At 38.5% G+C, this 26,252-nt stretch overlaps 1 protein-coding gene and 1 pseudogene across 2 annotated transcripts in view; both read left to right on the top strand.

Annotated features, from left to right (window-relative positions):
• SVEP1 (sushi, von Willebrand factor type A, EGF and pentraxin domain containing 1) overlaps positions 1–25,121 on the top strand; it is a 167,488-nt gene extending 142,367 nt beyond the window's left edge. Inside the window, exons 41-48 of one of the 2 annotated variants that reach the window (XM_008513569.2) lie at positions 3,627–3,690; positions 6,779–6,952; positions 8,151–8,327; positions 11,700–11,870; positions 13,425–13,520; positions 15,559–15,654; positions 19,658–19,751; positions 24,541–25,121. In XM_008513569.2, the coding sequence (XP_008511791.2) occupies positions 3,627–3,690; positions 6,779–6,952; positions 8,151–8,327; positions 11,700–11,870; positions 13,425–13,520; positions 15,559–15,654; positions 19,658–19,751; positions 24,541–24,562 (894 nt within the window). In that variant the 3' untranslated portion in view covers positions 24,563–25,121. Of the gene's footprint in view, positions 1–3,626; positions 3,691–6,778; positions 6,953–8,150; positions 8,328–11,699; positions 11,871–13,424; positions 13,521–15,558; positions 15,655–19,657; positions 19,752–22,726; positions 22,956–24,540 lie in introns of those variants that run through there. The other variant, XM_070596344.1, reaches the window with a different exon arrangement.
• LOC139079771 (U6 spliceosomal RNA) lies at positions 19,977–20,070 on the top strand (annotated as a pseudogene).
• Positions 25,122–26,252: the final 1,131 nt, after the last annotated feature.

Below are 26,252 nucleotides of genomic sequence, written 5' to 3'. Positions count from 1 at the left end.
TACATAAGAGATAAATAAACCCTGTGGACCTTACTTTGTTCCAGATTCAAGTAAACTGTAACAAGATAAAATATAACATTTATGCAACAATTGGAAATTTGAACACTAACTCAACATTTCATTAATATTCAGGAATCATTAAGGTGTGATAATGTTATTGTGGTTATAATTTTTAAGAACCCCTATCTTTTAGACATTCCTATTGAAATACTTACTATTAAGTAATTTGATTTCTAGGATTTGCTTCACAATAACGCAGGTTCATGGGAAAGGAGTGGGCCTTAGGCGAAACAAGGTTGGCCTTAAGTTAATTGTGTAATCTGAGTGTTGGCTGCATGGGAGTCGTTATACTGTCCTTTCTACTGTTGTAGTTTTCATGTCTTTGAATTTTTCTGCAAGACAGTGTTTTAAAAAATGCAAATGCCTGTTTCTCACCCAAGACTAATTAATTCAGTATCTCTGTTGGTTGAGTCTAGGGCAGCAGTAGCTTTTTAAAAGCTCCCAGGTGATTCTCATGTTCAGCCAGGACTGGGAACCACTGCTCTGAGATGTTTCCCAGTGTTTCTCAAAGAGTGGTTTATGAACCACTTGCTTGAGAATCATCTGAGAAGTTGTAAAAAGGAGTGTATGTTCCTAGGCCAAGAATCTGCATTTTTAACAAGTACCTCAGATGCAAAAGGTCAATGGCTGGGAAAGTGGTTAAGAGCAGGCACTTGGTCCTGTCAGACCTCTGTCACAGGCTCTGTCCTCTTGCTGAATGGAAGATGTTGGGGAACCTGCCAAACCTTTCTGAGCCTGTTTCATCCTGTCTATAGTAGAAATGCAGTAACCACATTTGTGAAGTTACTGCAAGGGCTGGAGATAAGAGAAAAACAGTGGTGAGCTTGGTCCTTTATCCATTGTCTGAGTTCAATATAGGGGAGTTATTAGCATCACTTCCAATGTTCGTTTTATTACCAAAATCAGACAAAGCAATTAGAACAACTAATGTAAATCATGTTAAATTCTTGTACTATATGAATAAGTTTTCATTTATATGTAAGGTACACAACATTTTTGAGTCATCTAAATATCAAAAACTTTACAACACATGCAATCTTGAAATAAAAATTCCTACAGGCAACTGAGGAATAAATCAAAATAAAGAACTCAAAAATGAGATAGGCATGTTACGAAATCACTGCTAATGAGAAATAGAGTGGTTGCTATTATTCTAGAACTTAATATAACTGTCTAACCGAATTGTTGATTAAGCAGATACATTATGTCAAACATAGTAACCTAAAGCTAATCTGGACCTAAAACTCCAGTTTAACTCACCAAAAACAAGATGTGTAGGGGCTGGCCTGGGGGTGCAGCAGTTAAGTTGGCACGTTCCAGTTTGGCAGCCTGGGGTTCACTTGTTGAGACCCCAGGTACGACCTACACACTGCTTATCAGGCTGTGGCAGGCATCCCACATGTAAAGTGGAGGAAGATGGGCACGGATGTTAGCTCATGGCTAATCTTCCCCCCCCCCAAAAAAAGAGAGAGAGAAAAACCCAAGATGTGTAAAGGGACAGAGAGAGAAAAAGAAAGATGGAAATGCATGATGAAATTTGCAACTTACTGAGGAGAGAGCCATGAGATGATATTTGATTTTTTCACATCAACAGTTATAGAAAATAGATTTATCTGAGTTTTTATTGGAATAAAAATTCGCATAGTCAAAACAGAATATTTATCTTTCAAAACATGAGAGGAAAGGCAACAAGAAAAAATAGTAACAGAAAAAGTACTAAACTATTTACTAAAATTAACTATAGGAGTATAGTCCACTCTGGGAAAACCCGAATAGTTAGAGAGCTGGCTTTTATGGTTTGCCATATCCTTCCTCGAAATTAATAAAAAAAAATTCACAAACTAGAATAGTATATTTTCCTGTGCATACATAAGTATATAAGCGTAGAAAGTACAACAAATGTTAACAGCGTTTATCTCTGGAGGAAGAATCCTGGAAAACTTTGTTTTTCTTTTACATTTTCCAACCTCTCTATAATGAACACTTATTGCTTTTTCAATAAGAAGAAAGTAATGAGTACATATTTTTAAGAAACATTTAATTTTATAGAATGAATATTTTTTTGAAAGTCAGGACGGTATCCTTTCATCAAAGTCAATGAAATTCTTGCAGGTAAAGATTTGTCAGTAATTAATCTGATCATTTAAAGACCTTTGAATAGAAGATCTTTGAATAGAAATACCTTTGAATAGAACAATAAGGATGACATCAGTAAATCAGATAAAAACCAAAGTAAGGGCCAGCCCGGTGGCACGGCAGTTGTTCACACATTCCGATTTGGCGGCCCGGGGTTCGCCAGTTCAGATCCCGGGTACCCACCTATGCACCACTTATCAAGCCACACTGTAGCAGGCATCGCACATATAAAGTAGAGGAAGATGGACACGGATGTTCACTAAGAGCCAATCTCCCTCAGCAAAAATAGGACGATTGGCAGCAGATGTTAGCTCAGGGCTAATTTTCCTCAAAAAGAAACAAAACAAAACAAAGCAAAACAAAGTAGACATGATAGCTCCTTTTCAGACTTCTTTCTAATTTAGAACACAGCTTCAAGACAGTAAGATAGCCAAAGGGCTCTGAGCAATGAAAAAACATGTGACAAAATCCACGTGCTGGAGTTCATATACTTGCCTTAGAGTCAAGCCTCTTAAAACAGTACTAAGAACCTAGTCTTTTTTTAACACATAATATTATAAAATTTAACTTATTATTCCATAGTAGATTAGGAATTTAAAGCATGGAAAAGGGGTATCCTTAGGAACACTGATGATTATGGTAAAAGATGAACAACAAAGAAGGAGGAAGCAAGGACGCGTAAAAAATCATGTCCAAAAATCCAAGAACAGTAGTCTTAGTCTATGTAAGCCTGTGATAACTGTAGGGGGCAAACAGCCTATGTATAGAGCTGCCAAGAGCTGTGGGATAGTTAAAAATATACAAAAAGTATATTCAAAATAATAATTATAAATAATTTTTCAAGTAAGTTATATGCATTTTACTCTATTTCAGAAGACAGGGAAGTAAATTTTAGAAAGATTTTTACCCAAAATATTTAAAATTTTACATGCTCTGGCTCTTATTAGGGAAGTTTATTTTTAACGGATATGTTGCATTGTCAAAACATTCCATCTTCATACCAATGAGCTATCTTGACATGTTTCTTGTTCGCGAGTGTAGAAAAAACAATTCATATTCTTCGCTGTACCCCTCAGGTATTGAAAAATAAATTCAATTCAAAATATGCCAAGCAAATATACTTCTGACGTTTCAAACATGTTCTTCATCATTCTTTGCTATTGGTTATAATTAGTTGTCATTTAAATAGAAAGTGAAACAAAATTTGTACCTTCATTACACTAATTAGCCAGAGTGTAAATTTTGAAGTAATTTGATGAAACATTTTTGAAAGTGTAAAGCTACCCCTTAAACTATATTTATTTAGTGAATTTATGTAGCATTCTAATGCTGAGAGATTCAAGTTCATAGCTGAAATGACTTTGCATTCCCTTATTATCTTTTCATTATAGTTAAGATCCTGTCAATGACCTTTCTTCGTTGATTCACAGGGAAACGGAGAACGCACCTGCCAGGAGAACAGCCAGTGGAGTGGAGGGGTAGCCACGTGCAAAAGTAAGTTAAATGGCACTTAGCAGTCCCGAAAATGATGCTGAGGACACAAAATAACAGTATAAGTCCATTTTCTTTAGAAATCCGGTTTGTAATTAAAAAAAAAAAATTGACTCCATAAACTGCATGAGACCCTTTAATGGGTTTTTGCTCAAGGGCACCAAACCAATAAAAGGGTCAAAAACTGTAGTAGAGATTAATGATTAAATTGGAGTAGAGCATAAGATTACTGACCCGGGAATTGCAAGCATTTTGTTTAGAAGCTGGTTAATTATTGAGTTTATTTGCCTTCTTTTTCGTGGGGTTCCTTTTCCCTCAAATAATTATAAATTAGAAGGCTTAGAGCTGTTGCTTTTTGGTGACAGTACTGGCTAATACTGACATCATCTTAAAGTGATATTGGCACATCTGTCAAATAAATGAATGCTCACATTTTTTGTGGAGTTTTGCATTAACTCATTTTATAACAGCCAAGTTGGTTTAGCAAGATGTAGATTAACACACATGACTTTATTCCCAACATATGGTCCATGTGATTCCTCTGTCAAAAGACAATGTATTTAGTTAGAATAGTTACAAACCAATCAAAGTGGCAAGCTTTTAAATTTTCTTATTCTCTTAATATTCCTGGGGGAGCCATTAAATTTTCAAACTGGAAGAGGCCCCTTAGATGATATAGTCCAGCCCCTTTGATTGACAAATGAGTAAATAGGGACCAGGAGAGGTGAAGTGAGTGACTTGCCCAATATCATAAATTAAGTTCACGGGCGAGCTGGCCCTGAGACTTGATGTACTTGAAGCTTCGTTCACTGTTGTTTCAACCATATCTTCTGGGGTAGATTAACGAGCAGCTTTTGTGTGCACAGGAATCTTATGTCTTTTAAGGAATGTTATATGGCTGAAACTCCAATGGAGAATGTGGGTGTTTTTAGTTCTCAAAAACCTATATAAATATTATATAGAAAAACATATTGAGTAATCTCTTGAGTCACAGAAAGGCATCACTGAGGTTTCCTGATAATAGCATTTTTTATCTCAGCTGTTCATGAACAAAAAGTGTGTGAATGTGTGTGCAGGAGAGGGGAGTGGGGAATGAAGAGGAAACGTGTCTGGATTGTTTCAGCTTTGTGGCAGATTTAATTCAAACTCCAATGACAATGGTTTGTATATTCCTATCTCTGCAATGCAAAATAGAAATAAAAAGCTCTATATGAATTCTGCTATTCTCTGTGCTTTTCTTTTCTTTCTAAATTATTAAATGTGTAATACAAGTTCTTTGCAGAAAATTAGAAAACACCAATAGGCAAGAAAGAAAATAATAGTCTTAATCCCACCACTCAGGGATAAAAACTGTTGATATTTTGATATTTTTTATTATGTGCTTTTTTTCCTAGGCATAAAATAAGACAGATATTCCTGGGGGGAAAAAGTGCTCATACTGAGCAGCCTGATTTATACAATCCTTATATAATTTACTAAATTATTAAATATATCAATATCTGTATCAATCAGGTTTCAAGGAAGCCTGTTCAAGTCAGGAGGATTCCCTAGACCTGTGCTTCTCAAAGTGGCCCGTAGACCAGCAGCATCAGTAGTACCTGGGATCTTGTTAGGAATGCAGAGTCTCAGGCCACACCCCAATCCTACTGAATCAAATTTGCATTTTAACAAGATCACTAGATGATTCCTATGCCCATTACAGTTTAAGAAGCACTGCCTCAACCCTATGGTTTTCAGTCTTCCACACATTGGAATATCCTGGGGAACTCTGAAAAATCTCTTGCCCAATCTGAACCCTATATCGGTTAAGTCAGAATCTCTGAAGGTGGGGACCCCACATCAATTCATTTTTCAAACTTTCAGGTGATTGCAAGTTACAGCCAAGGTTAAGAACCATGGTCCTAAGACATGTGATACTCACCAGACTGAAAGAAGCCCAAAGAAGTCAGTTAGCATCTAATCCAGTGGCTCTCAACTCTGAGTGAGCATTAGAATCATTTGGGGAGCTTTTAAGAAAACGCCAAAAGCTAAGTCCACACCACAGAGATTCTGATACATTTGGTCTGCGATAGGGCCCTAAGCGTAAGAGCTTCCCAGGGACTCTAATGTGCAGCCAAAGTTGAGGATCAGTGGTCTGAACTGCCTTCTCTACCCACACAAACATCATAAAATTAAGACATACTCACTCTTTTATGATTTTTGAAAGGGTGATCCTGCTTTCCTCCTAGCACATTCCTATGAATAACATTTCTCACTGGTGCAAAATCATTCTTTATAATTACACTAAAATTACCCATCAGTTTATGGGGTCTGTATACCCCTAGACCATATAATGTGTCCTTTATCTGAATTTGCCCCCAGGTTCGTGGTTTCCTGTCCTTTATATTTTCCTATTATATTTTACCATCCAATAATTTTATCTTTAATCTCTCCTTACAAGCAATATGACCTTGACCAAATTATTTAACCTCTCTTAGCCTCACTTTCCTTCAACTGTGAAATGAGATAATCTCAGAATTGTTGTAAGGTGACTAGATTTAACCAAAAGACAAACCAAAAAAAGAATACCCAGTTAAATTTAAATTTCAGATTAAAAATAATTTTTAATATAAATGTGCCCCATGCAATATCTGGGCCATATTTATTCTGAAAGTTTATTTGTTGTTTATCTGCTACTGTAGTTTAACTGGACATTCTGTATTTTATCTGGCCAACTCTAGTTGTAAGAAATAAATTTGATAATGTCTGGAAAGTTCTTGGCCATGGTAGCAACTTAACAAATGAAAATTCCTTTATTTTACCCACTTGCTCATCCATACCCCCAGCATTATTAACAACGAAAGGTGGCAACATACATAAAGACAGCTAGAGTCAATAAGGCAAAATACTAATGTTTAATTGTCTGCTTGTCTTAATCCAAAACTCGGCATGCTGGGATTTTTTTTCTCCTTCAATGGGTATCATTGTGCCTCACACATGAGTAGGATGTAATATTTTCTATGATGCCTTGAGTACCTTTAGCAATTGTAGCAGAAGAAGGAAAGAGGATTGGGAGAAGCATTTAATATGAGGCTTTTATTTTTCTTTTTAGAGAGCAAGTGTGAATCTCCACTTGGGTTTCTGAACGGGAAAGCGGAAATCGAAAACACTACCGCAGGACCCAGCGTGGTGTATTCCTGCAGCCGAGGCTACAGCCTTGAAGGCGCTCCTGAGGCGTACTGCACTGAAAATGGAACTTGGAGCCAGCCAGTTCCTCTCTGCAAACGTGTGTGTTGACTTTAGGAGAGGTTTTAATCAGACTCCGTTCCATGATTTGTTTCCCAAATGTCTAAAACATAGAGAAAACTCCACTGATCAGTGTGCTTGGCCCTGAGGAAGCGATCTGTGCATATCCAGACCAAATACTATGGGGTGTTTTAAAAATCTACTTGTGTTATCTAAAATATCCTGTCTGAGAATCGGCTTTTATCAGATTCCTTGGATGATTGCAAGTCCAAGGTACTAAGAGGAAATGTGACTTAATGAAAACCTTTTGGTGTAAATGTATAATGGATTTGATTGGGGATATGAAAGGGGTGAAGAAAGAAAATATGTTTAATGTGTGATATTAATAAAGTATATATAAGTATAGTAAATAAAGATAATTAGTTATAACCACTGGACTGAAAACATTCACAAAGTATAAATTGAGAGAGCTCTGGTTACTGTGCAACGTACGTGTCATAAGGCAGTAACTGAGCCTTTAGAATTCATCAGACGCCTACCTCACTCACAGATTGATTAGCGCCCATTGAAAATCAGAAAACTTGAAACTGCTAGAAATAGGTGTTGATATGTGTGTCACACACTTGCAGCAAGAAATCCTTGCACTATCATCATTTCCTGTTTTTCCTTCAGAAATGAATCAATTTTTATCAATAAGCCTGGCAAACTCAACAATTTAAGTTCTAATAGCCTATTTATAGGAACGTGGGTCTGAAGTCGTATTCAACTCACTTAGAAATGTCTGATGACCTTCTGGGTCATCCTGCTGAAGGATTTCAGTAAAAGAAAGTGAAGCGACAGTAAGAAGCACTTTCTCTATGTTCTTAATATTTTCAAATATTAAGGGAATATTTGACAAACTCCTTGATTTCTAGCGTACCTTTTGTTTCCCCAGTGCTGATCAAAAACAATCTAAAATAATGTTGTGGGCCATAACTTCAGACAACAATTTAATTTGCCACCCAGGAGGTTAAGGACCATGCATTCGTGTTTTCAGATCTTGTCTAATTTTATCCTTACAAATAATTTCATGTGAATGCAAAGCAAGTCTGCGTTTAATGTCTGAAGGTCTATATTTTTAAGCCTCATATTACCGTCCCTGAGAACCCAGCTCCTACAGGGCTCATACTCTGCCTTCAAAGAAAGAAATTAAGAAAAGAGGGAAAATATCGGTAAGCATTTTCTTTTCTTTTTAACAGCAAATCCATGCCCTGTCCCTTTTGTGATCCCCGAGAACGCTCTGCTTTCTGAAAAGGAGTTTTATGTTGATCAGAACGTGTCGATCAAGTGTAGGGAAGGCTTTCTACTCCAGGGCCAAGGCGTCATTACCTGCAACCCTGATGAGACGTGGACTCAGACAAGTGCCAAATGTGAAAGTAAGTCAGCCGGTGGAATCGAGTTAATTTCATTGGTGCAGAATGTTTTCTCATCCTTGTGAGATTATTTTTAATGGAACTTAGTTATAGATGTTTACATCTCTGCCTTATCATGCGTATCAGCTTGTGCGTTGATAATTGTAAAAATTCAAAAAAAACCCTTGAATTCCAAACATAAAAAGAAAAAAGTCTTCCAGAACTAGGCTGAAACCTACCTGACCAAGATTCACTGAACAGATTTTCAAAATGTGCTCTTCTAAGAGCAAGCAAGACATTAAACCTAAAATACGTATTTTTTCTCCACGTTGTCAGAGTCCATAAACTATCCTTTAATAGGCTATGGAGGCAATAAAAAATTGTTCACAGTGGTTCTTAAACTTGAGCCTGCATCAGAACTACCTAGAGGGCTTGTTAAAAACACATACTGAGCCCCATCCCCAGAGTTTCTGATTCCGTCAGACTGGAGGGCTCAGGTAAGGCCTGAGAATTAGCGTTTCTAACAAGTTCCTAGGTGTTGCTGATGGCGATACTGCTGGTCCTGGAACCACAATTTGAGAAGCTCTGGGCTAGCACCCTGTTGATACACAACATGTGATCTGACAGCATCTCTTGCTGCCTTGTGATAACTCTTGACATCTCTTTTTTTTCTTCTCCTCCTTCTCTTTCTCCTCCTTCTTCTTCCTTCTCCCCAAAGCCACCAAGTACATAGTTGTATATTCTAGTTGTAGGTCCTTCTGGTTCTGCTGTACGGGACCCCGCCTCAGCATGGCTTGATGAGCGGTGCTAGGTGCGCGCATCCAGTATGCGAACCTGCGGACCCCGGGCAGCCGAAGAGGAGCATGGGAACTTAACCACTGGGCCACAGGGCTCACCCACTTGACATCTCGTAATGCACACTTTCTACACTTAAAACATCTCCCCTGCCCAACATCCTGCCCTCCAGGCTTCCTTGTAATCCAAGATAATCCCTCTACAGCAATCAGTGAACAAATATTCATTGAGTCTAGCCAGATGCAAGGCACAGAGCTACATAGTATAAGAATCAAGTCTGCCTACAATGGCCTCCACTTGCTTTCCAATTAGTGAGATAAGAAATGTGCATATGAAGACCACGGGGATTCTGGAATCAGAGCAGACCTGGATTTGAATTCTATCTTCAAAACTTTCTAACTCTGAACATATGCTAGTGCCCTAACTTCTCTGAACCTTAGAGCTCTCATGTGTTAGTAGCGCCAATAATATCTATATTGTCAGTTTGTTTTGAAGAATAAATGAATTGATGTATAATAGCAATATCTCCTTACAAGAAGAGATACACCAAGTCCCTGAATTTTCAACTAGCAGCCTACTGTAGCATTAGGATTTTTATTTTACTCCAGGAAAGAGTGTTCTGTAATTTTAGCTGGGATTTGGGTCCCCGATCCTTATGAAATCTACCTCTAGGGAAATGGCGAGAACTAAGAATGTATCAGCTTTGAGCCTCTAGGCTGGTTTAAAGCCGCCAGCCTGAACTCAAGCAGCCCAAGTGGCCTGATTCTTCACATTGGCCTTGGTTCCTTGAGACGCTACTCAGGGCGCTGAAGAAAGAGCAAGGAGAGACAGACATGCTCTTACTACAAACGCTCCTTCAGTGCGTGCTTAATTATTCCTCGATATTCTTAAGAGGATCAGCAGTTGCCTTGGAGAGGAGAGAAGCAGTTCCCACTATTGTTTGTTTTCCTCAATGCCTCTTTTGTATTTTCTATTAGACAGGAAGTCTTTGGCTTAGAACAAATATCTTGCCTGAGGAACCAGAGCAGCCACTTCCCTCATTCTTTTCACCTCATCCTGATATGTTTGCCTGCAAATCAATGATTAAAATTTAGTGTGCCTGAGAATGACGCAGGGAGAGTATGTTAGATGCAGACTTATAAGCTAGAAACCCCAGAAATCTGCATTTTTAATAAGGTGATTCCCACATCAGTGGTTTGAAGTCCATGCTTTGATAACCACTTCTACAAACCAACCATCAGCTCTCCGTGGTCTTTCTACGTTCTGTTCCCCCAACCTAGAAACTCTTCCCCTCTGATCCATTCAAGCTTTATAGCCTGGTCCAAATGCCACTTTCACTGCAATTCATACCCTGACAGTCCTAACCATAATTAGTTACATTCAATTTAGTAATAGTAATACATTACATTAGTAATTTATGTTCAATTTAACTAATTCAAGTTACTTAATTTTTCTACAGGATGGTATCCAGGGCTCTAATACAGCTCTTTTTAAGTTGTTTTACAATATTCTTTGTCTATCTTTCCCTTTTTGCCTGAGCAAAGGGATAGTATTTTCTCATTTATTTCTTCCCAGTTTCTGATAACACAAGACAATCAATGCGTCTTTGATATCCAACTTGAATTGATGTTTTAATTTATTAATATTGATTAATTGAATTAATATTTTATCCACCTTTGAAGAAAATTTGAAAAGATGATACAAATTGATCATCCCCTGTGAAAAATTTTAAATAGTATTATGACCACTAAGTGACCTTTTAGAAGTCAGTTCATGAAGATTCATCCAAAAGTTAGGCTTGTACAAACTGGATACTGCTGAGTCCTGACTCCAATCCAGTCCTTGTGTTGTGAGCCTCAGAATAACTCTAGTTATCTCAAGGCTTCTCCTAAAGTTCTGGAAGCAAATTAGTTATAAAAATTTTGTTAAAATATACAGTATATGTCACTTTCAAAAGAGATGATTATCAGTCAGTCTCACACATTCCAAAGTAGAAAGTCACTGCTTTACAGCCTTGAAAAGAGGGAAATTAATGTGAAACCCTGAATTCCCTAAACCTCATCTAGGTGTGTAAATTGAGTATCTATAGGCTAGAAACAATATTCATTCATTTACTCGTTTTTCAAATATGTATCAAGAGCCCATTGCATGCCAGGCACTGTTCTAGGCACTGATAAAACAGCCGTGATGGAATATGCAGGACTGCAGTTAATGATCTCTACTCTAGAAACATAAACTGCAAATAACCCCCATGCTTCTCCTCATTTGATAAGCATGCTGCATTGAACTTCCCTTACAGCCACCTCTCTGGCAAGGTACCAGAGCTCATTCTTGATCTCCTACAGACTTCTTGCCTTGAGTATAAAATAGCTCACCTTCAACATTTGAATCAGGAGACAAAACCTTTGATCTTGCACGTCTAATTTTTCTAGACAGCAGCAGATTATGCTTTTAGTTGCCAGTATCATTTAGATATTATATAGGTGAAAAGGTTATCTTTATGTATTTATCTTGCTCTTTAAACTAATTCAGTCTTAGAGATGAGACATCCACTGGCTGGGTTGGTAGCATAGGCTAAATTATTCTTTTGTTTTCCTGTAGAAATCTCATGTGGTCCACCAACTCACGTAGAAAATGCGATTGCTCGAGGTGTGCATTATCAGTATGGGGACATGATCACTTACTCGTGTTACAGTGGATACATGTTGGAGGGTTCCCTAAGGAGTGTTTGCCTAGAGAATGGAACCTGGACATCACCTCCTATTTGCAGAGGTAAGGAAATATTTGAACGGTTCTTTCTTAGTGAAGCTGTAGGGAAATATATATGGAAGTCAACAACTGTATGCATGCTATTTTATTTTTCCTTAGCCTTAAATTTTCTTTTAACATCTGTGTCATTTTCATAAACTTTATGCGTTTGAGTTTTGAAAGCTTGCACACAGAACTCTGGCGAGTACTCAACCCCTTCCTGAGTCAATCATGGCTCCTTGGGCAAGTGTCCTCTCCAAATCTGGGGAGTGTTCTCCGGCTGCTAAGGAGAGCTATGTCATGTCTGGGCCATGAGGACACCTCCTGGACACTCAAGTGTTTCATCACAGATTCCAGTTCCACTCACCCATCTTGGGCAGACCCCTGAGCCCCATCATAGACAGGGCAGCCCAGCCAGTGGACTGCGTATGAGATAAGAGGTACTGGGCGGCCTCAGGGAACAGGAGCCCACCCCATGGTCTCCCTGGCCATACTCAGGGCTGGTGACAAGAACTCCATTTTCACATGAGCACAGCTGTCTCTTCACTTGCTAGATTGAACTCGCAAACCCTAGGATGAATTTTGTGTGTGTGTGCGTTCAATAAAATCTTGGGGGGAGAAAACAGTTCTGGGCTTAAAATTCTACAAATTAGAAAGAGGTAGATAATGAGGCTTCCTGGTATGTCCTTCTAAAACTTAAACTTTTCTAAAAATATAGGATTTTTTTTTTACCAATCATAATAATTATTCCATTCATTCTACAAATATTTACTGAAAGTCACGAACTATGTTAGTGAACAAGACAGACGTAACCAAGGAACTAAACGAATAATCAAGTTGTTGGATGGGTTGTCCACATGGCCATGTGGCTAACGGTCAGATTTGGATTTGGGGTGGAAAGGCCAAAGTCTTTAATGACTTGTGGAGCAGAGAGAATTGAGGAAATCAATGAATGAGCCGCATGAGCCTCAAAAGAGGCAAGGGTGATTGCAGGAGAAAGGAGATTAATTGTCTAGAAGCAACTAGGAGAAATGAGATCGCCAAACATGGGATGTTAGAGAATGTGCAACCCCATCTTGAGAGGGCTGCTGAGGAGGCGGCATCCTTAAGGAATAGCCCAGGTTTCACTCCAAGTCAGAAGTCCATTGAGGGCTGTGTGTTTGCTTGTTTCTACACTTGTTTGTTTGAACATACTGAGGCGCAGTGGCAGCACCCAAGAGCTACCAGCCATCAAAGGCCACCTTTGGAAGGGCATTTTCAAATCTTCTGGAAGGGACATTTCCCCTGGTGTAGATCAAAAGAGACCATCTTTATATCAACTGTCTTGTCCCCTCCTGCCCTGAATCCCCAAATTACTAAAACTTCCATAGCCACGTTCTTAGAACTACCCAAGCTTGTTTATGCCTCTCCTGAGCCCCTCAGGTTCATCCCCAACTGAATCTTGAGATTCAGTTTTGTTTCCCCTCCTTAAAGCTTGACACAAGGAAATATTATGAAATGTAAATGAGCAACCCTATTTTCTGACAGCCACCCTTCGCAAATTCCCTAGATTTACGACCCCTCCTGCTTCTTTTCCAGCTGTCTGTCGATTCCCGTGTCAGAATGGAGGTGTCTGCCAACGCCCAAATGCTTGTTCTTGTCCAGACGGCTGGATGGGGCGCCTCTGTGAAGAACGTGAGTCTGTCCTAAATCTTACTTTGAGTCCTATCATTTGCCTGGAAGCTGCCAACTCAGGGGAGTTACTAGGAACTGGCTTTACTGGCGGCAGGAATTCATTTGCTTAGCTACTGTAGCAGACCAGACAGAGCACCTAGGGCCCATCTGAATATGTCAATTAGTTGCAGAAGATCTAGAATATCAGTGACCTTGAAAATACAGTTATCAAGATCCATCCAAAGCCATCTTCACATACCTCCTGGCAAAAATTTCCAAGACTTTTCTTAGGAAGGAGCTTGTAATAGAGGATTTCCCAGCCTTCATCTTCCCTTATCTCCAGTCCATTTATGTACTACGCCACTCACTGCTGCAGTTGGTATAAATTCATGGCATTACATAACATTGTACTTTACAGGTAATATTTATAGCCCACCATTCACTCTTTTTCATTAAGTGTAGTTCTTCCAATTAGGAAAATAAGGAAAGTTGTCCCTCCTATATCGACACAACGCTTGGTAAATTAATATAGAATTTTGATTCTCACAAAAGTACGTTTGAATTTGAACTTCAGGAGAAAGTAACTAAATAAATAAATGTTTTAAATTCTTTTTAAATGTCTCAGCTACACTTTGTTTCAATATCTTAAAAAATATTTATGAGAATAGAATGATTTCATGTTTCGTTGGGAGTGGTGTATGTAAACCACATCGAATCATTAATGTGATGGCCATTGGTCTATATCAGTTTTTTCTAAGGCCAGACATTTTATAAGAGATTCTCAAACTTTTTAAAGTCTAACTACAGTCATGCATCACTTAACGACAGGAATGCATTCTGAGAAATGCATCATTTGGTGATTTCTTTGTTGTGCAAACATCATAGAGTGTACTTACACAAACCTAGACGATATAGCCTATTACACACCTAGGCTATATGGTACTAATCTTATGGGACTTATGGGACAGTATATGGGCATATACCATCGTATATGCAGGTCCTCATTGACCAAAATGTTGTTATGTGGCTCATGACTCTGCTTCAACTAATCTAGAAAGGAAAATATAAGATGGAAATAAATTTAGGCTGCTATTACCAAAGCAAGCATTCTCACAGTGATTAAGAAAGAAGAAAAATTGCATTTTTCCTTCCTCTTCTCCCTAATTATTCCTTCCCACTTGGGCTCCCATTTTCGTCCTGCTCTAATGCTGAGAGTGTGAAGACTCGGGGACCCCGACAACAGGCCTGGCTTAGCTGGCTGAGCATATGCCTGCCCTCCTGTGTTAGACCAAGGCTTCCCAAGCTTTCGTGTGCGTACAGACCATCTGGGAGATGTTGCTAAATGCAAATGTTGATTCAGTAGATCTGGGTTGGGACCTGAGAGTCTATATTTCTAGCCAACTCCTAGATGACGACAATGCTTTTGGGTCGAGAACTGCACTTTGAGTAGCAAGCCAAAAGACAATCTCACTCCTTTTAAACACACTATGCTTCTTTAAAGATCTCAGAGATTCTAGTAGGAGGAATGATTGCCATCAAGGTCATAGGGGAGGCCTGATTCAGACACCATCAGGCCTCAGCTCCAAGGAAATGAAGGGTAAGTTGTCCCATTAATACTAATGCGTTGCCAACACGAGCCTACAGGATAGCCCATCCGACTCCCATTCTCACATTTAATTCAAGGCAAGAAGAGAGCCTTGAGGCAGCCAAACCCTCTTAGAGCATTTTATGTAATTTGTAATGGAGATTTGAAACAATAATAAATGGGGGACATTCTGCTTATTTTGTGAAGAGAAAGCAAAGCACTTAACAGACATTGATTACGGTGTGTCCTTCCCGGAAGAGTGCATTTGGCATTAGGACCATTACATCAGCCTGAGGGTCCAGGCTTACTTTCCTGATTGTGTTTTTCCAGTGATGCTCATTAATAAACAGAACACATGCAGGAAGGTTATCTAGTGGGTCACACAAGGTTTTACTCCTCTTGAAAAATGTTCTTAGAACACGTGAACTGAGTGTGTATGTATTTTGATCGAATCCTTTTCAATCTCCTTTCTAGCAATATGCATTCTTCCCTGTCTGAATGGCGGTCGCTGTGTGGCCCCTTATCAGTGTGACTGCCCACCTGGTTGGACGGGGTCTCGCTGTCACACAGGTAGGCCTCCTCTCATGGTTTGTTTTCTTAGTGACTTGGCTCAATGAAGCCCTAGAGGACATTGATGAGTGTAACTCAGATTCAGAGGTGGCAGTGAAACAAAATGTTACCAAAGTGTCTCAAGAATTTCTCCAGGTGGTCCCTTGAATGGTCATCTCAACACTGACCTGTATGGCTGCCTCAAAGGCACCTTTCAGGGTCATGTGCCAAAGAAGAGCATCAAAGTTGATGCAGTTGTCAGCCTTCTGCATGTCTTCTGTTCTATTTTGCAGAATGTAGAGAAAACATCATGCAGAGGTTCAGAAGAATATTCATTTTAAACTCTACGAAGCTAAATTATAAAATTCGTGGTGACTATTTAGAAAGAACAAGGCTCTAAATAAATACAATTTAGGTTAAAGTGAGAAAACTCTTCAAAGAGATGGTTCCTTATCTTGGACAACAGTAACAAACTGTTGTTGATTGATTGGTGACAAACATGTCCCATTAGCAACCCTTGCTGATAGCGACCCTTTGAGATATCAAATGTAGCATTTATCCCACTATACTTTGATATCTGTTTAATTGCTTGATTATCAATCTATCCCCACCCTCACCAGATTATGTGCCACTTGAGGGCAAGGATGTTTCTTTGTGATATTTTTATCCCCAGTAGCTAACATAGTGCCTGCGTATGATAGGTTTTTCAGTAAACGTCTAATAAATTGATCAGTTAAAAAATGACAGATTTTTACCTTTGTAATGCCCTAATTTTTAGGCAACTCTTAAAAGAATAGAACTTGCTATATTTATTTAGTATGAACTCCAACACTCCACCATCGTTCCTATAAACAATATTTATACCACCTTTCCAGTGTGGTAAAATTTAAAATAGAACAGAATTGCGGACACCAGAGCTTGTCATGAGCTCTAAGGCTGGGGTGACCATATAATTTAGCTTCCAAACTAGGACCTTTTTGAGAGTGAAAGGGACACTATTCGTAAGTAAACCAGGGAAATGGGAGTGAAAGGTCCTGTCACAGGCAAAATCCGACATGCAGTCACCCTACCTAAAACCAAAAGTGGGCCATCCATGAATGTAGAAAAGGTAAATGTACCAGAGCCTAAATTTGAAGCTTTTATATGAAACTCTTAAAGCAATCTATATAGTATTTCTTTATAACAAATTAACTTTGATATTTACCTACATTTCTCACGCATGCCAAATTGCACTCACCTGCAAACCAGCCTTGCCCTTTTCCAGGCATCTTATTTTTGCAGGTGGTGGCAACATTCTTCTAGATGCAGACATCCTTGACTCTCCCTCTCCTTCGCCTGAGATTGTCAGATCAGCACTCTTTTTGTTCCTTCCTGCACAGTATCTCTTGCATCCTCCTCTATCTCAGTGTCACTAGTTCGTCAAAGATCTCTTCTTTGAGTCATTGCCAGCATCTACTACTTGACCTTCCCATCTCCATTTCCAAAATAACATCATTACATACTACTTTTGGTATGTCTTTGCCTTAAGAACCTAAAATGGTTGCCTGTTGTCTCCATGTCTAGCCCAAATTCTTCTGACTTCCAAGGTGCTGCATAGACTGGCTTCGGCACACCTGATAAACCTTACTTCCCATCCTACCAGTCGCACACTGTCCCCTGCAGTGATGGCTTCCTCATTGCAGCCCCTCTCCCTCCCACCTCTCAGCCTTTTCTCATGGTCTTCCTCTTTCCTCTGCCTATTCAAACCTCACCCAACCTCCAAGACCCAGCGTAAGTTTCCTTTTATCTCCAAACTTGCTCTATACCACAATAATCTGTTTTCTAACATTCCATTTCTATAGACATCACACAATTATTTAGAGCCATATGGATAAACTAGTCAAGTGTAGACATTCAGAAAAGGCTTCACAAGCACAGAATCAGAGGAATAGCAAGAAGAGTCACTCTGAGATCATTCTAGCCAACAGCATGAAAGTATAACACAAATGTGTTCAGCAAAGTATAGCTGAGGACATCCATAGAGAAAATGTAGGGCGGTGACTGGAAATGAAGCTGTAAAGATGAGCAGAGCCAGATTAGGAACTGCATCACAAACCAAGTTCAAGATGCTGGATTATGTCTCGTGAGCAACAGAAGCCATTGAAGAGTTTTAAGCAGGAAAATCATGTGATCAAATTTTCTTTGAGAAACATGATTTTGGCAGCAGCATGGAAGATGGCAGAAAGCAAGATTTACGATAGGGAGATTAGTTAGGAAGTTATTGAAGCAGAAATGGCAAGAGGCAATGAAGTCTGGAGAAACGATAACCAAACAAGATGGATTTGAGAGAAGTTCAGGAGGTGAATCAACACTACTCGGTTATAGATGTATTGTGGGAGTAAAGGTCTGAGAAGAGTCAAGACTGGTATTTCCAGTTTGGGCCCCTGGGTAGAAAGTACTGCATTTACTGAGATAGAGAACCCAAGAGGAGCAGGTTTGAAGGTATGGGTAAGGAGTTAAGTATGGACATGCTGAGACTGAGGGGCTTGTGGAACCTACAAGGGAGAGGTCGGATAGGCAGTTGATTGATGCTTTAAGTTCTCGGAAGATACATCCAGATTGAAGGTGAAGATATGTAAATCATCAGCGGAAAACATTCATGGGAAAACAATAAGGCTGTGAAGAAGACACATAGTATGAGAAGGTGACCCAGAATGGGACTCATGGGGGCACCCATATTATAGGAAAGGAGGAGGCTGTTAAGCTTTTAGACAGGGAAGCAAAAATAATGATTAGGTTGTTAGTATGGTCAGGCACCTGAAAAGATCATCATCATGCTCCTGAAAAAGAATCATGTTTTTTTATATTAGCAAGGAGAATCTATGGAGAGTTGATTTTAGATTATTGGGATTTATTTTGGCTATTTTTAATCCTGGCTTGTTTCATAATTTTCTTTTTGTCATAGTGTAAATACATGCATTCTGTGGCTTACTTACTTAATCTTAACTCTCCAAGCGAGCTCCACAAGGGCAGAAACTGGCGTTTTACTTCTTGTCTCCTATCTTCCCACCCAGTGCTTATCAAGTGCCTGGTACTTGCTGGCACTTTCCGCATATTTTATGAATGAGTGATTAAAGAAGTGACATTTATTTATAACTCACCAAAGATGAGCTTTTCATCTGGGGAAGCCTACCTTTCTGAGCTATAATGAGGCTGAAATAATGAGACTGCAATGTTTCTCATTTTCAGCTTCCTCTCAACAGACATTTTATTTTCTTCCTACAGGGAGTTCTTCTTTCTCTTTGATATGTTGAACTTGCTGGTGTTAGAAATTCATCTGTTTCCAGCATCCTTAGGTTTTTTAATAAGTAGATTCTTGTACGTGAAGAATTTGGTCGTGAGACTGGATTGTGAGAAAGATGTCTATATAGTAAATCTTTGGGTGTTCCCTCAGGGTTTCATCTGTGGTTAATTTTTAACTCTACTCTAGGTTCTGTAATCCCAGTTAAAGCTGGTAAAAGCCATGAAATGTGTTTCCCAGCAAACACAAAGCCTTTTGGATCATCTGTTATTTTAGACAATCTGTGTGCCTGACTTATTATTGTAAGAGCTGATGTCTGATGTAATGGCTCAATCATTCATAGAGTTCAGTGCTATTTCCCTCAAGAGATTTACAATCTAATTGAGCATATTAAAAATTTACAGTTCAAAACAGAATGTGTCAAATTAGTTGCACAAACAAAAAGATTAAAGAAGAGAAAAATCAGTGGACTTGGAGTTATCAGCAAAGATTTCAATATGTAGGTAGCACTTAATCTGGGGACTTAAATCTGAAATTTGACTAGCTTGGATGGGAAAAGGAAGGTCGTGCTACATAGCAACAAGAGGTCAAGCCAAGTGGCAGAAATGCATAATGCAAACAGTCTATGAGAAATGGTGGTGGCTGGAGCAGAAAGCGGAGTCAAATCTTATTCTACATGCCTTCGTGGACATCTTCAGAATTGCTAAATATTAATTAAGTAAATGTATGAATTTTCCATCCTAGCTGTTTGCCAGTCTCCCTGCTTAAATGGTGGAAAATGTGTAAGACCAAACCGATGCCATTGTCTCTCATCTTGGACAGGACATGACTGTTCCAGGTAAGTCAACCAAAAACTGATGTTCATTTATAGCATACAGAAATTGAAATTCTAGCTCAGTTGTCCCAAGAGTGAGATGGTATCTCTAGTTTGAGTGTAAGCATTTTGTATCCATAAATATCCATTTTGAGATATACTCTCTAAATCTGAACTCAAGCCAACACAAAGAAATATTAGTTAAGGATTGACAAATAAAACAATGATATCTCAAAAATACATAATCTTGTGCTTACTTCAGCAGCACATACACTAAAATTAGAACAATATAGGAAAGATTAGCAAGGATGACACGCAAAGTCACGAAGCCTTCCATATATTGCCACAAAAAGAAAAAAGAAAAAAGGTTTATTAAACAAGTTAACTGCCTTCTTGAATGGAAGATTGCATCCTTCATATGCAAGGATGTAAAATAAATAATAAAGTCAATACATTTTATTGATGTTCATTTGCATTCCTTATTACCATAAAAAATAATATTGAAATTGATAAGAAATACTTAAAGTAAAAAATTTTGTTTCACATCTTTTAATGTCTATACATTCATTATTTCATTGACTTCAAGAAAATTTATGTAGAAATATCTTTGTCAATTAGTTTCTAATTTCTAACCAGACAAATATCATAGTTGAGAAAAGATTATCACAAAAATAAGTCAAGAGGAAAATATTTTTGAAATAATTTAAATTTTTTTTTAAATCAAGGTATAATCAACGCACAAAATTATATTAGCTTCAGGTGTACAACATAATGATTCAATATTTGTATATATGTGTTGCAAAATGATCACCACAATAAGTCTAGTTAACATCCATCATCATACATCGTCACAAAATTTGTTTTCCTTGTCATGAGAATTTTTCAGATTTACTCTCTTAGCAACTTTGAAATATGTAATACAGTCTTATTAACTATAGTCACCATGCTGTACATTACATTCCCATGACTTATGTATTTTATAAAAGGAAGTTTGTACCTTTTGATTCCTTTCACCCATTTCGCCCACCCCCTACTCAACACCTCTGGCAACCACCAATCTGTCCTCTGTATCTATGGGTTTGGTTTTTGGGGGTTTGGGGGGTTTTTTTTTTAGATTTTCTCACATATAAGTGAGATTATACGGTATTTGTCTTTCTCTATCTGGCTTATTTTACTTGGCATAATGCCCTCAAGGTCCATCCATATTGTCACAAATGGCAAGATTTCATTCCTTTTCATGACTGAATAATATTCCATTATATATATACCATATTTTCTTTATTCATTCATTCGTGGATGGATACATAGGTTGTTTCCAACTTGACTATTGCAAACAATGCTGCAATGATCATGGGATGCATATATCTTTTTGAGTTAGTATCTTCATTTTCTTTGGGTAAATACTCAGAAGTAGAATTGCTATATTATATGGTAGTTCTATTTTTAATTGTTTGAGGAACCTCCATACTGTATTCCTTAGTGCCTACACCAATTTACATTCCCACCAACGGTGCACAAGGGTTCCTTTTTTCCCACATCCTCACCAACTCTTGTTACTTCTTGTCACTTCTTGTCATTTTGAAAAATAGCCATTCTAACAGGTGTGAGGTGATATCTAACTGAGGTTTTGATTTGCATTTCTCTGATGATTGGTGATGTTGAGCATCTTTTCTTGTGTCTGTTGGCCATCTCTATGTCTTCTTTGGAAAAATGTCTATTCAGATCCTCTGCTCATTTTTTTTTTTTTTGAGGAAGATTAGCCCTGAGCTAACTGCTGCCAATCCTCCTCTTTTTGCTGAGGAAGACTGGCCCTGAGCTAACATCTGTGCCCATCTTCCTCTACTTTATATGTGGGATGCCTGCCACAGCATGGCATGCCAAGTGGTGCCGTGTCCGCACCCAGGATCCGAACCGGCGAACCCCGGGCTGCCGAAGCAGAACATTTGCACTTAATCGTTGCACCACCAGGCCGGCGCCCCTCTGCTCATTTTTTAATCAGATTGTTTTTTGCTATTAAGTTGTATGAGTTCTTTGTATGTTCTCGATATTAACCCCTTATCAGTTATATGACTTGCAAATATTTTCTCCCATTTCATAGGTTATCTTTTCATTTTGTTGATGGTTTCATTTGCTGTGCAGGAGGTTTTTAGTTTGACCTGGCCCCCTTGTTGATTTTTGCTTTTATTTCCTTTGCTTTTGGTGTCAAATCCAAAAAATCATCGTCAAGACTGATGTCAAGGACCTTATCGCGTTTGTTTTCTTCCAAGAGTTTTGTGGTTTCAGGTCTTATATTCAAGTCTTTACTCTCTTTTGAGTTAATTTTTGTGTATAGTGTAAGATAGTGGTCCAGTTTCATTTTTTTGTTCATGGCTGTCCAGTTTTCCCAGCACCATGTATTGAAGATACTATCCTTTCCCTAATGTATATTCTGGAGTCCTTTGTCATAAATTAATTGACCATATATGTATGGGCTTATTTCTGGGCTCTCTATTCTGTTTCATTGATCTTTGTGTTTGTTTTTATGCCAATACCATACTGTTTTGATTACCATAGCTTTGTAATATCGTTTGAAATCAGGGAGTGTGGTGCCTCCAGCTTTGTTCTTCTTTCTCAAGATTTAAACTTCTTTAAACCTCAGGAAATGTCAGGCGTATTGCATTGTACCATGATAAAATATTTCGAATATTAAAACATTATCCTCACAAATATTGCAATGTTGGAATATTACCAGCTCCATTTTAAGATTTTCAATATACATCAGTGTATTACATCACTTAGATTTGATTATGTACATTTACTTCCATCTTATAGGAATCACTAAAAACAAATGGATACTTCCATATTCACGTTAAAAAGTAGGAAATTCAGTTAACAGAAAACAACTCTTATTTTTCCATTTCCTTTCATTCATTTTGATTAGAATGTCAAAGTCAACTTTCAAAGACAAACAATCTATTTAAATGCAAACTCAATTAACAAAAAAATCTGTCTTGTGCCAGTGAATGTCCTCTTGTCACCTCAAGTATTTGCCATCTCTGCAGAGATTAAAAAAATAAACTGAACACCAAGGAGCAAATTTGGATTATGCAAGTATATTTGGAAGCATTTAAGGTAAAGATGATAGTTTTACCTAAGAGCAGAGTTGAAAGTATTTAAGAAAATGAGATTCAGACTGGAATGGATTTCTGGGAAAAAAGAGAAAAAGGAAAAGAAAAGAGAGAGAGTGAGAAAGAAAAGATAAGGGAATAAGAATGACAATGACTCAAAAAGGCACGGGAAGTATTTATAACATTCTTATAATTTTAGTCTTTGTATTTCAATTCCTTCATCTTAGAGATAAGAAAAGGAGACCCAAAGCTTGTGTGGTTCCCTAATATACGGTAGGAGCTCTTTCTTCACCAGGGGAAGGGTAGTTATTAGCTTATGTGAAAATACTGTCTATTAATAAAGAAAACAGAATGTCAATGTTTTTATGCAAAATTTTGATAAAGGAATCAAAAAAATTACGGCAAGTTAAGCTGAGAGGCATATCCCACATTCAAGGAAAGGTCACTTTCAACCCAGAGGACTGGGCCGGCCCCCTACTCCTTATACTGTGATCAATTTTTCCAGGAGACTTGTATTAATTAGGACTCTCTTATTGCATCTCTAACTACCTTAAGCAAAGAAAGGAGTTTCTTATCACAATAGAGCGACCTTGCATGGAACCCAAAGATATGGCGTAACTGAGCATCAGGAGGGCCAAACTGAGGACTTGAAAGCCACCTGAAGCCTCTCCCCCTCCCATCTCACCTCCTCTCTCCAGCATGTGCTCCATCCTCTCTCTTGCTGCAGAGTGGTTTTCTCTGCTGTTCAGCTCACATAGAACAGAACTCCTTACAGCTCCCACCTTTTACAGGTCGCACTACAGTATCCACCAAGAGTGTGCTGATCCACTCCAGGAGAGGAACTGACTAGCCTAGATTGATTCAAGGGCCCACCATGGATCAGTCAAGTGTGGTCCTAGGTTGGGTTATGTTGTACCAACATGAAGGGTCATTTTGTCAAAACCTTTACGTTACCTTTGGGCACAGGGGAGAGGAGGCTGGTAATTCCCAGAAGAAGGAAAAGTGGAGGATAATTCCCTGAAGTGGGGGTGGGCTTGTCTGAGAAATCGAAACAAGAAGTGTTTACGAATAATTTTTTATTTCCTTCACTCCCACGAGATTGAGTGCTTTAAAGATTGTTATCCCCCGTACTTAGTACAGGCACGAAAGTTGATACTCAATAAATACTTGTTGATAGAGCAATTTTCAGGCATCAGTGATAACTGGTGGAGAAATACCTTGTGGCATGCAGTAAATCCCTCTACCTGTAACCTTCTCTACCGATGAATAAGACTGACCTGGTAGTATTCCTGACAGTTCAGTCCTTAAGAAAGAGATGGTGTTTCCTCTCATCTATGAGCATCTTCAGAAAACTGATCTTCAACAAATGCCATAAGTGAAAAACAGAGACTGTTAACGCTGTTAAGAGACCTTCAGGTTCAAGAAGTCCAGACTCCTCATTTTACAGATGAGAGGATTGTCAGACAGGAAACTAAAGACAGAGCCAGGACTGCAACTCAGGTCTGCTGATTCTCAGATCTTTTCCTAAGTTAGTACCTGTTCACCATGCCTCTTAGTTCTCTCAAGAATGACTCCCATTTGTGCAAATAAGTCACAGATAATTCCCAGATGTGTGGGACTTTCAATCCTGTTTGAATCAGCCCCAAAGAGCTGTTAACTCTTCAATTCAGTCTTTTCTGTTGAATCTCTTTGTTTTTTTGTTCCAGGAAAAGGAGGACTGGGTTTTAAGCACTGCACAACCAACCAGCTCTCCCAAAAACAGGATCATCTCTTCCTGGTAGTCCTGGGCATCCTGGAACTTACGCAAAGAAATTCCAACACGGTGCTGGGTCTTGTTTTCTTTAGTAAACTTGTTATTTTGGGTTTACCTTTCGATTTTGTGTTATATTTTGTTATTCCTTGGGACATACTTTCTTACATGTTTCCATTTTTAAATATGCCTGTATTTTCTATATAAAAATATATTAAATAGATGCTGCTCCACTCTCACAAAATGTACATACTCTGCTGTCTGTTGGGAAAGTTCCCTGTACCCATTTTTATTCAGTTACTTAAAATGATTTTTCAATTAAAATATATTTTGCTACTAAATAATATTTTGCTGGACAGTGCCGTTTTGCGACGTGACCAGGGAGTAATGAAGAGGATTAATGATCTTTCATCTATGCTACTGGAGCAATACAGGATCACATGGAGTACACCAAGAAGTTACAGTGAAGAAGACCCCTTCATTCTAGTTCCATCTTCTTTGCAGTATGTGTAACAATAAAGGTTTCCTTTTATTTAATCAGAGAGTAACTATTGGACCTACCACCCTCCACACAGAATGCTATCCTGGTGCTGAGGGCAGCCTGGCTAATTCCTTTCCCAATATTTGGAAAGCCTTAGGCATCAGCTCAAGTGGATGGGGGGGAAAGCATAATGACTATGGTTCACAGAATAAAGTGTGCCCCTTCCTTCTCACAGCTGGAATAAGAAATGCGAGAATGGGAAGATTAACAGAGAGCCCATTTCTGGGTCTACAACTCACTGGTTTGGGAGAGAGATATGAATAGGAGGACAAGGAAAGGGAAGGAAAAAGACAAATGGGAAAAGTTCCCCAGAACTGTGCTTCTGGGCCCAGCTGCGAAAAAGAATTGAGGCTGCCCAAGCCGGAGCTAAGCTGCCCTTCAGTCCCCACTGCATCACCTAACTCCGTCACTATACTTCTCCCAGGATAAAAACTTCCCCAGACTTCTGGAAAATAAAGCCAAACACTAGATTTTGTTTAAAATGGGAAAATCACAATCAACTCATCTTTCTCCTCTAGGAGAACTACTCCCACATAGGGCATAGGGTGCCTTGTAACACTATGAAGAAATGCAGGGACAATGAAAAAGATCTTGATTGTCCTATGGTTCTCTTCACTGTCCTGCCCTTTCCACAGCCATTGATTCCTCTTCCTCTGATATTCACCCTTTTGGACCAACCTTACATGCTTATGAGTACGCCTTTTATTTAGTTTATTTATAGCCCATCAACTTCCAAACTATGTTGGTCTTTGTCATTTGTAATCATAAAACTACAAAGTGAATCTCGAAATCCGAGTAATAAAAGGAAAGATGGTACCAGAAAGTTTAAGCTATGGAAAGCTACTGCAATTGAAAACAAAATTCAGTTCTGAGTGTACCTACTAAGTAGAATTTGTGTTGGGTTACTTTGAATAGACTAAAAGACCTATATTCCAGACTAAGTCACATTCGTTGTGTTATACAGACAGTACAAGGGAGTAAAGCTCCGTATGAGTGAGATTTGCAAATGATATGAGAGCCTACTTATCTACAAATATGAGTCACAGAGTAATAATACTACATGTAGTTGAAAGTGTTATTTTTAAAATTTCAGTACTAGATATATTCACAGTGAAATCTTAAATTTC

Source organism: Equus przewalskii, chromosome 26, assembly GCF_037783145.1.
Source record: "Equus przewalskii isolate Varuska chromosome 26, EquPr2, whole genome shotgun sequence".
NCBI lineage: Eukaryota > Metazoa > Chordata > Mammalia > Perissodactyla > Equidae > Equus > Equus przewalskii.
Note: the sequence above shows the minus strand (reverse complement) of the source record. Positions and strands in the feature narration are given on the sequence as shown.